Source organism: Nicotiana attenuata, unplaced genomic scaffold (assembly GCF_001879085.1).
Source record: "Nicotiana attenuata strain UT unplaced genomic scaffold, NIATTr2, whole genome shotgun sequence".
In the NCBI taxonomy this organism is placed as follows: Eukaryota; Viridiplantae; Streptophyta; class Magnoliopsida; order Solanales; family Solanaceae; genus Nicotiana; species Nicotiana attenuata.
This window is the reverse complement of record NW_017671237.1, coordinates 286,957-298,425: the sequence shown is the minus strand read 5'-3', so window position 1 is coordinate 298,425 and position 11,469 is coordinate 286,957. Positions and strand designations below refer to the sequence as shown.

The 11,469-nt window shown below is 36.7% G+C and overlaps 2 protein-coding genes across 2 annotated transcripts; one reads left to right on the top strand and one right to left on the bottom strand.

The window, feature by feature from the left end:
* The first annotated feature begins 4,372 nt into the window (after window positions 1-4,372).
* Window positions 4,373-4,903, top strand: LOC109206927. Its single transcript, XM_019369797.1, has one exon. It carries the CDS (start codon window positions 4,373-4,375, stop codon window positions 4,901-4,903), a length of 531 nt encoding a protein of 176 aa, XP_019225342.1.
* A 949-nt stretch (window positions 4,904-5,852) lies between these two features.
* Window positions 5,853-10,297, bottom strand: LOC109206932 (alpha-L-fucosidase 1). Its single transcript, XM_019369805.1, has 3 exons — window positions 9,563-10,297; window positions 7,820-8,059; window positions 5,853-6,980 (listed from the first exon to the last, which is right to left on the bottom strand). The coding sequence occupies exons 1-3, from the start codon at window positions 10,108-10,110 to the stop codon at window positions 6,215-6,217; spliced, it is 1,554 nt and encodes a 517-aa protein (XP_019225350.1). The 5' UTR covers window positions 10,111-10,297; the 3' UTR covers window positions 5,853-6,214.
* Between the last annotated feature and the right edge of the window lie 1,172 nt (window positions 10,298-11,469).

Here is an 11,469-nt window from a genome sequence, read left to right as displayed (position 1 = left end):
AAATACCTCTCTATGCCCACATATCAATGTATGTAAAAAGTCATGAATGACGTGATACCGTACAACATGAGGAAAAATTCATCTCTATGCTTGTATGTCATGTGTGCGTGCCAATGCCATGTATCTCAGAGATAAATCATGTGCTCACACTCTCAGAGTACTTAATCTCACTGTCTCACAGTTTCCACTCATCATGCTCAACCACTCGGTACTGTATATGGCCCAGGGAAGATCCATCCCAAAATATATACATCACTGACCATCAGTCACTCAGTACCAAGGAAGGCCAATCCGGCCCCATGGAGAAGATCCATCTTCAGGTATATAAATGCTTCGGACAAGATACATGTCCAGGGAAGATCCATTCCTTAATATAATCAACAACGCTCACTGGGTGTGTGTACAGACTTCGGAGGGGCTCCTACATCCCAAGCGCTATAATCTGCACGGACAACTCACGTGCCATAGTATCAATATCAGAACCCGCACGGACAACTCACGTGTTGCACAGACAACTCACGTGCTAAAGTATCAATATCAGAATCCGCACGGACAACTCACGTGCTATAGTATCAATATCCTCATAATTAGGCCCTCGACCTCACTCAGTCATCAATCTCTCCTCCTCTCTCTCTCTCTCTCTCTCTCTCTCCCGGGCTCACAATGTCATGAAACTAGCTCGAATATGATAATGTGATGTATCAATAAATAACAACAGAGATTGAGATATGATATGCGTATGAATGCGTATGACTGAGTATATAAATCATTGAAAGCAGATAACTCAACAACAGAAATGACCTCAGTGGGTCCCAACAAGATAAGCATGTAGCCTAGACATGGTGTCTAACATGGATTACAGCTCAATAGCTCAAGTACGTAGAAATTTCATGATTACAGGTAAGGTCAAGTAACTACACAGTACCACAGAAGTAACAGAGTCATAATTCACACAGTACACGCCCACACGCCCGTCACCTAGCATGTGCGTCACCTCAACACCGATCACATAGCACAAAATTCGAGGTTTCATACCCTCAACACTAAGTTTAGAAGAGTTACTTACCTCGAACAAGCCAATTCCAATACCGAGCAAGCCAAGCGATGCTCTAAAAATGCCATATTGCATGTTCCGGCCTCCGAACGGCTCTAAGCTAACCAAAAATAACTCAAATACATCAAACAATGCTAAAGGAACCAATCCCAATCGGAAAAGGTTGAATCTTTAATCAAAAGCTCAAAATCGGCCAAAAAGCCCAACCCGGGCCCGCACCTCGAAACCCGACAAAACTCACAAAATCCGAAAACCTATTCAATTATGAGTCCAACCATACTAATTTCATCCAATTTCGACTCCGAATCGATGTTCAAAACTCAATTACTCACTTTAGAAAAGCTTTTGATAAAAATCCCCAATTCTTCAATAAAAATATGGATTAATTCAAAAATGAACTTCTGTGATCATATTAAAATACAAAAACTGTAGTTAGATACTGACTCCAATGAAAAGACGAGAAGAAATCCGCGAAAATTGCCTCAATTGGAGCTCTAGAACTCAAGATATGCTCAAAATACCAAAAGAACGTAGTATGATTTTTTTATACACAGGGATTTTCGCTTTTGAAATAAAAATTCCGCACCTGCGCATTTCCAGTTTTCATTTCCGCTCCATATTTCGCACCCGCGGGGCCATAGATGCGGACCCAACCTCGCATCTGCGAAAACACCAACACCAGCTCTCTTCTCCGACACTAAATGAGCATAACTCCCTCATACAATGTCCAAATTCGACGATATTTTTTGCTATGGCTCTGTAATTACGATACGGATCTATTACTTATAAAAAAGAAATAGGAGCTTATTTGCTTAATGTGGTACCATTGATGCTTGAAGAAACGATGTCGAAACATAAAAAAGACGAGCACAACACAACCCAAACCTATCCGAAACTCACCCGATCCCCTCGGGACCCCTTTCGAACATACCAATAAGTCCCATATCATAACACGGACCTACTCGAGGCCTCAAAACACACATAACAACATCAAAATGATGAATCACACCTCAATTCGAAATCAATGAACTTGAAACTTCCACAACCGATGCCGAAACCTATCAAATCACGTCCGATTGACCTCAAATTTTGCACACAAGTCACATTTGACATTACGGACCTGCTCCAACTTTTAAAACCAGAATCCGACCCGATATCAAAAAGTCCACTCCCGATCAAACTTTCTAAAATTTCAACTTTCGCCATTTCAAGCCAAATTCTACTACAAACCTCCAAATCACAATCCGGACGCGCTTCTAAGTCCAAGATCACCAACGGAGCTAACGGAACCATCAGAAATCAAATCCGAGGTCAAACACTAAAAAGTCAAAATTGGTCAAACCTTTCAAATTTAAAGCTTCTAGCTGAGAATCATTCTTTTAAATCAATTCCGAATAACTTGAAAGCCAAAACCGACGATTCACATAAGTCATAATATATCATACAGAGCTACTCATGCCCGAAAACTACCGAGCGAAGTGCAATTGCTCAGATCGACTGGTCGGGTCGTTACATTATCCTAACTAACGCAACTTACTTTGTGAAAGAGGAAATTAATAACTAACTATTTAATTAATTACATTCTAGAAGAGTACTACATAAATACAGAAATGTACAACTATTTACAACTCTAATTTCAACAAAAAATTATTAAACGTGTATAAATATTTAATTCTGAACCCACTAACAAAGATAAGCTACCAATTTAATGGCAATTTTAAAATTCATACACTTTAAATCTTGGTTTCGCCTCTAAGGATGAAATGAAGTCACTAGTTTGAAAGATAAAATATTTTGTCGGGGGTAACTGTATGTTTTCTATTTTTTTTTTGGTGCAAATGTTTTCTGCTTTGTCTTTTGAGCTTATTCTGTGGGTGTAAAGAGAAATTGTATACTCTTTGCATATCAATTTCTGATTTTTGTAAAGACAAAAATGGTAAAGGCGAGGGAGTCCATGAGTCAGAAAATTAGCTCAAATGGTTGGGTTTTATGGTTTTTTATTTTTGTGGCTTCAAACATTTTGTGCCACGTCATTAAATTATTATCGGAAATATATTTATGACTAATAGCCCGTTTGGCCAAGCTTCTAAAATCAGCTTATTTTGAGAAGTGCTTTTCTCAAAAGTACTTTTAAAAGATAATATACTTCTTAGCCATGAATTATTCATAGGATATTCCAGAAAAGGAGTATCTCCTAGATGTGTACTGAAGGTGGATTTAAGGAAGGCCTATGATACTCTGGAATGGAACTTTCTTAGACAGATGCTTATTGATCTTGGTTTTCCAGCTAAGTTTGTGCAGTGGATAATGACCCGTGTTACAACTGTATCATACTCCTTGGTTTTGAATGGTGGTTTAACAAAACCTTTCAAAGCCAAGAGAGGGATTAGGCAAAGAGACCCTATGTCCCCCTACCTATTTGTTATTGCCATGGAATATTTGAATAGAGAACTGGGGCAGTTGCATAAGAATGGTGACTTTAATTTTCATCCTAAGTGCAGGAAACTAAACATCACACATGTTTGCTTTGCTGATGACCTGCTAATGTACTGTAGGGCTGACTTTGAATCCATCAAGATTTTAAATGCTGCTTTTAACAGATTCTCAGTTGCTTCTGGGCTACAAGCAAATGCAAGCAAAAGTGCAATATATATGGCTGGAATAAACCAAGATGCTAGAGAGGAGATCCTTGGTGCTTTGGGATTTACTGAAGGCAAACTCCCTTTCAAATATCTGGGGATTCCTTTAGACTCTTAAAAACTAGCTGTCTATCAGTACTTGCCCTTGATTGAGAAGATAACAGCAAAGATTACATGCTGGTCTGCAAATCTCCTCTCCTATGCTGGTAGATGTCAACTGATCAAGGCAGTTATTTTTGGTATTCAGACCTATTGGGCTCAGGTGTTCATTATTCCAAAGAAGGTGATGAAAGCTATTGAAACTGTCTGCAGAATATTTCTATGGACTGGAGGTGCAAGCACTTCAAAAAAGGCTCTAGTAGCTTGGGAAAGGGTGTGCAGGCCAATATCAGCTGGAGGTCTCAACATACTGGACATCAAGATGTGGAACAAAGCAGCAATTATAAAGCACTTATGGGACTTAACAAGAAAAAAGGACTGTCTATGGATACGATGGGTGCACAGTTTTTACATAAAGAATAGAAACATTGAAACAATGAATACTCCCAAGACAGCATCTTGGGTAGTGAGGAAGATACTAGACAATAGAGATGTGATCATGGAGCACCAACAAATGCAAGGGAATATGCAAAACAGATTACAGGCAATATGCAAGAATGGGAAATTCCAGATCAAATAAATGTACTTGAAGCTGATTCCTGAATTCTGCAAAGTTGACTTGAAGAGTCTAATGCTACATACAAGTATACATCCAAGACATAGGTTCACAATTTGGCTAGCAGCACAGCAAAGACTATCAACAGTAGACGTGTTATTGAAATTTGGTATACATGTTCCTACAGGGTGTGCATTCTGTGGGCATAGTCTAGAATCCTTCAACCACTTATTCTTTGAATGCTCAATCACAAAGAATCTGTGGTCTAGACTATGCTTCTGGCTGGGACATAGGAGAAATATTGCTGATTGGGAAGCTGAAATGGATTGGATATGCAAGAAAGCAAAAAGCTGGAAAGGGATAAATGCTATAACCAGCTGTGTTTTTGCCAGTACCATTGCACTGGTCTGGAGGGAAAGGAACAAAATTAGATTTGAAAAGGGTAAATATGATGAGAACCAGGTCTGCAGGGAGATAGCGTTGCACATTCACATCAGAGGCAAGAAATACAACAAGTGGAAAGGAGCATTACAGCATTTGGATAGGATTCCATAAAGATTGAAATGAAGAATTGTAATAGGAAGTGTATAGAAACAGTGCCTGTAACTAGTGACATAGGCATTTAGACACTTAGTTTGGATAGGCAAATGTGATGTATATAGAGTAGTAGTAAGTCAAAACTACTACTGGGTATCAAATTGTAAATCTGTTTTTGAGTATCAATACAATATAATTTTAACTCAAAAAAAAAAAAGTACTTTTAAAAAAATTGCTTTGTTTAGAAGTAGTTTGTGTTTGGCTAATTAATTAGAAAAGTACTTTTGAACAGTAATTAGTGTTTGGCCAAGCTTTTGAAAACTGCTTCTAAGTGTATTTTTTTCAAAAGTGCTTCTCAGAAAAGTGCTTTTGGAGAGAAGCTACTTTTTTCTGCTTCTCCAAAACTGCTTCCGCTTCTCCTCAAAAGCACTTTTTTTTCCTTCCAAAAGCTTGGTCAAACACCTCAATTTTTAGCCGAAAGTGCTTTCGGCCAAAAAAAGCACTTTTGGCCCAAAAAAAAGCTTGGCCAAACAGGCTATAAGTGTATTTGGTGCGATAGCAATAGTAAAGTGACTATTTTGTTAAAAAATAAAGAAAAGTAACGTGTTACACCATTTCAAACGATTGAGTAACCATATAAGCAATCCACTCACATTTCTTATAAAATTTAGGTAAAATTGAGTGAATTTTGGTTACAAAAAATTGTGTAATAACTTCCTGTGATACTCAAGGTTAAGTAATTATTTATTTAAAAAAATAGTTTAGCGACTTTAGTACAATTAAGTGAAAGCTGAATGAGTACCCGTAAAATTATCCATTTATACAAATGTATCTAACTCTCTAGCCACTTAATGACTCAAATATGCTAAGATGACTTGACGTCATTTACTTACACTAACAATAAGTGAATCTCAAAACGTCTGAGTTTTGGATTTGAGATTATGAAGTTTATATTGCAACATTGAAATGAGGTTAAAATTACTAAGACAAGCATTAGATAAATCAAGGTTTATGTCCAGTACACTGAAAGTTGCCCAACAAAGATTAGATGGGAGCAGTTTCATAATAGTTGCTCCACACTAATGTGAGTTGTGTTTTATAAACTTTACATGTTACAACACCTGAAAGTGGAGAAAATTACACACACAAAAGCTGTGTTACTCGGGCTCTTCAAAAATGCCGCCGGGTGCGTGTCGTATCCTCCAAAAGTAGTGCATTTTGGAGGATCCAACACGGGTGAGGCAACATTTTTGAAGAGTCCGAGCAACATAGCACAACAACATCAGAAAAGATCAAGGTTCATTGTACACTTGAGATGCTCAACAAAGATTAGATGGAAACAGATTGAGACCGGCTGTATGCAGTTCTTCTGAAAACTAGGTTGTTAATGAACTTCGACTTAGTAAGTGTATCAGAGACGTGTCTTGAAGCAGAATAGGAATCCATGTAAATTCCCAAGTGGGAGATTAGAGGGCACGCCCTTGATTTGTCAATAACCAACCTTAACAGGTGAGATTTCACGGTAGGAAAAACTAACAGCCTCCGATATCCTACTGTCGTTCCACTTACCACATATTGCCATTTTCCAGTTACATCTAATATATCAAGATGAAACTCGATAATCCGTTGTCCCATTTGAATTGGTTCTTGAAGTTCCAAGACATTGAAAGTCATAACTTGTTGAAATTCTAAATAGAGTACCCAATCTGATTGTTCTTGATCTGGAGCCCAATAGGTATATAACCCTTCCTCAATAATATTCTGGGGTCCGAACTGAGAATTTTTTGGACCTCCTCGTGTACTGCTGGCAGAAAGAAGAGCAGCTTTTGCAATATTATGGGAGAATATAGAATCACGAAGCTCGGAGAATTCTTTGAGGACTTGTATATCTTCATCTGATATGAGACCGGATGAATTTGGGGGTACATTCAGCAATAAGAGACAGTTTCTACCGACTGATTTGTAATACAAATCCAGCAGAGTCAGTGCACTTTTTGGCTTTTCTGATGCGTGCCAAAACCAACCAGGTCGGATGGACACATCACACTCAGCGGGAACCCAGTCATGGCCAAACGGGTCCCCTTCCCTTGAGTATCTGTTGAACACATGAAAAAGAATCAAGACAAAAGGAAGCTCGGTGAGCATACGAAAAGAATTGAACAATACAGGAAAAGACACTGTAGTGCATCATGTGGAGGCCCTTTATCCATCTAGATTTCTTGTTTCAATTGATGGACTTTACGAGTGATAGGGGCCTTTAATTTTACGAAAGGTGTTAATACCAGCTATATGCTAAAGCAAAAAACTTTCCAACTGATCAAGCCATAGGATCCTTTGTTTCTTAACAAGGTTCCACTGCAGGAAACGGAAACGGTCTATTTACTCCATGCAAAATGTCAAATTCGACTAATATGACAGATCTGTATGGCCACTGTATTGAGAAAAATAAATTTTAAAAAATAACTTTTCGTAGTACAGAACCTTTCTAAAGAAAACATATTGATCACAATGATAAATGAAAGGAGTTCTCTTCAAACTTTTATAAACTGAGCGAGGTCTCTAATCAAGTATGACAGTAAAAAATTTGGTCAGTGGTGAATAATATGCACCTTTATTTTTTTGATAACCGAGATATCCTTGTAAGATAGCTGATCTGACCACAGTTGGCCCACAGGTTCAAAAGTCAGGAGAATATGGACCCGCCCCTCTAGTCCTCTACCCTACCCCCACTTAAGTGCCAGGTTTTGTGTTTGTAGCAGGGTTCGAACTCATGACATTCACCCAATCCACACATTGCGGGCGTCCTTACAACTGAACCAAACCCCTGAGGGCTTGAAGGATATTGTCCATTATAATGGTAAAAAATGAGGGAAGAAGTTTGGCTGAAAGCATATAAGAATATGATGAAGATGAGACTAGTAAACCAAGACTTACCTGAGATCATTATCACCGCCAATCTTGACAGCACTGCAGTTGAAAAGGGACCAGCATGTGGTCCCAGCAACACCAGCCTCGTCCCCAACCCACCTTGTATCAGGACCAGCATCAGAGAAGATCGCAGCTCCAGGTTGGAGTTGATGAATAAGGCTAAACCAATCATCAAAGAAATACTCCATATCCTTCTCACCATCACCTTTTGCACCATCTAAAAATATATATTTAATCTCTCCATATCTGCTCAATCATTTTTTTGTGCAGGGGATGGGGATCGGAGGGATTGCTGTTAGAAGTTTCTCTAATCATCAAAAGTCAGCAAGAAGCAGTTAATGACTTAATTCTATAAATTCTGCCTATATGTCTTGTATAATCAAGTTTCACATATTTCTTTGTCTAAACATGTGTGCATTATTTTGATGTGCAAACCCTTTTAGTTTTAGGTTAAGGGAAGTGAATGGATGATAGTTCATAGCACTCAAACAAGTTAATTTCAACAACGGAATCCTTAAAGTTTGAAAGACAATTTAATTTGAAGAGTTTGAGTAACCATTCATAGTGTCAAGAATTTCTCTGTTTCCTTTCTTCGGCGAGAGGATTGAAATTCTTTTGATCTAGCCATGTGATAACTTAGAAACTAATGAAACAACCATTACTAATTAACTTTAGGTTACAAATTACAATGATAAGAAATAAACAACCAACAACCAAAATACATACCAACTTATACTTGGTGGGAGTCAGATCCTCTCATACTTTTGTCAGAACCTGATTCCTAAACTATCACGACTGCAATAAGACTTTGAATTCACGATTTCATGTTCTTCATGTCTGTAGTTAATTTGGATTTTGTAAGGAAATAGTAATCTTTCCCATTTGAATAAAGTTTATTAATTTATTCCTAGAGCTAAATTAGGAATATAGCATTCAGTAAGGAGCTCAAAGTTTGTTTTACAGCTACCTTTGATATACGGAAGCCAACAAATCTGATTCAATTATAAAATTGGAGAACTTTCTACAAATGTGGCAGTCTTGCACAAGCAGTTAAACTGTGATATGTTACTATTGTGCGGCTTCGAAGCCATTTGTATGAAACAAGACCAAATGTCAAAAAGGGAAAATGAGGATTCATATAGCCGACCTCGACAAGCTTGGAATTAAGCGTAGTAGTTGTTTTTGCTGTTCGTTGAAGTCATTAGTAAGTATAAAGACTCACAAATCCCTGTCATCATAGAACTCATACTTTAAAGAATCAATCTAAAGTGGTTCTTTAACTACGTCTTCCGTTCAAATAAAGAGTCTTTCCAAAATGGCACCAATAAAACTCGAACTTGAAACTGCAACTGGATCTGCAATTAAATTATCATACACAACCTCGTTACTCCCTTCCCATTTTCACATTTTCTTAACTGATGCTAATGCTTGGAATATTTGTCAACATAAGTAGTAACTATTATCCAGAACTAGCTATGATCCAGAGGCACATAGTTTATTATTTCCCCTTTAAAAGTTGTAATTATAATCTTACTAACTTTGAAAGTCGAAACTGTGGGTGTATTCCCTCATCTAGGAGCTTAAATTCTTAAAAAGGGAACTCTTTTGTCTACATAACTTTAGGTCTGCAACAATAACCAACACAATAGAGCAGTAAAATCAACAAACCAAGAAATGCTCTTAAATTAACAAAAACATTCTCAAATCAATTCAAAACCAAAGCGCAAAGCAAAAAGCTAAAAACTTTACCTAGTAAGCAACTCAGTCATTTGGCCCATATAATATTCATTATACTCAAGAGTCTCACCATAACAAGATTCATGCCTATCCCAAGGAGAAAGGTACAACCCCAACTCCAAACCAGCATTTCTTGCAGCTTTAGCCAATTCAGCTACAACATCACCAGACCCATTTTTCCAAGGACTTGATTTAACAGAATAATCAGTGTATTGTGAAGGCCAAAGGCAAAAACCATCATGGTGTTTAGCAGTTAAGATAACTCTCTTAAAGCCTGAATCTTTAGCCACTTTAACCCATTGTGTAGCATTTAATGAACTTGGGTTGAAAATTGATGGGTCAACATGGCCTGTTCCCCACTCTGTGTTTGTAAAAGTGTTGGTACCGAAATGCAAGAAAAGTGCCATTTCTGCAATTTGCCATGAGATTTGGCGGGATTTTGGTATTGGTAGAATTGGAATTGGGGGTGCCTTTGGATGTAAAGATTGTGAAGTTCTTGAAATGAAAAGGAGGATTATGATGATATTAAGGTTTAGTTTATTGGGTTTGTTCAATATCATCTTGTGAAAACCCGGGAGTGTTTTATTTTTGGCAGCCAGAAACTCCAGTGTCGCCGGAGAGTGGCGAGTTTACCGGCGACTTTTATGTCTCCGGCGACTCCAAGTGTTGACTTAAGAAAGAGGACTGGGCTTTGGAAATACTTAAAAATCAAACAACATCATAATGTTAATGATAATTACTTTTTTTTTTTCTTGTTACTTTTCCTTTCATTCATTTTTCAAGTATAAGCTAGCATTTGTATATAAATTTGGTTGAAATTCTTTTAAGGAAAAATTGAATTGTGTTGAAAAATAATATTTGAAGGTTGAAATTATGTTTGAATATATATTTTATTTGAATAAAAATGACGTTTTGTGAGTCGGACAAAAATTTTCACACAAAAACTGTTTTTAGAAACTTGAATTTTTTTTTAAAAAAACTGATCATTTTTCTTGATCTTTTTTCATAAGTTATTGTAGCAATACCTTTTAAATCCAATTCATGTCTTATTTACTAGTAAAGTAAAGCCCCAAATGTTTTAATCAATTATATTGCTTTTTCGAAAAAATGTTTATACTTCAAAGTATCACACGATCCACTATTATTTGATAACTACTCCATATTGTTAAAAGAACCTTTAATGCAAAATTTGATCTTCACTTTTACATATTCTCTTACTCTTTTGCCTACTAGCTATTTCTTTTCTTGTGATATTACTCAAATATCATGAGAAGATTATTTTTGGTTCGAACTTGTAGCAATTTATATTTAAAAAACATATCCATGAGGATCATTTATTGTGGTATTTTAGTGAATGAAGTATGTTTTTTCTTTTTGATATACCGATTAAGTGTTATGTTATGTAATTGTTCAACGTAAATTGGTGAAATGGTGCAAGGACTTCTAAACGAATTTATAGAGGTCTTAGAATATAATAGTCCATCAGTCCATCATAGAATTGAATACTCAATTTATTAAGTTCAAAAGAATTCTTCAAAACGATCATATTCTTTTGCTTTTCTTATTTTTCAAGCAACAATAGGTTAAGAAATGTTTTTTACTTGCATTTATTTTGTGGAGTTTCAACGACATATTTTTGTAACTTTCCAGCTATATAGAATAGATCAACAGATCTTATCCGTTTTACTTTGAATCATTTTAACTACTCAAGTTCTTCGATTATTATGTTATATACGCAACTTATTTTTTATTTATGCTGTTAATACTTTGTTCTCGTAATCGTTTAATGTTTTAGCATCCACAGTTTGGCGCTCACCGTACCTAGCAGCTATATATTTTCCATTGAATTTGTTCTCTCTCTTTTTCTCAAGTCGAAGAATCAAGTAATCATTTAGGACAGATGATATTGAGGTGAGAGG

What these genes read in the sequence shown, in the direction of transcription:
- LOC109206927 (XM_019369797.1), top strand. Translation starts at nt 4,373, where the DNA reads ATGTACTTGAAGCTGATTCCTGAATTCTGCAAAGTTGACTTGAAGAGT.
- LOC109206932 (XM_019369805.1), bottom strand. Translation starts at nt 10,110, where the DNA reads ATGATATTGAACAAACCCAATAAACTAAACCTTAATATCATCATAATC. An exon ending in ATGACTGAGTTGCTTACTAG is followed by an intron (nt 8,060 to 9,562) that starts GTAAAGTTTTTA and finishes ATGATTGAGCAG; the next exon opens with ATATGGAGAGATTAAATATA. An exon ending in GGCGGTGATAATGATCTCAG is followed by an intron (nt 6,981 to 7,819) that starts GTAAGTCTTGGT and finishes TGTGTTCAACAG; the next exon opens with ATACTCAAGGGAAGGGGACC.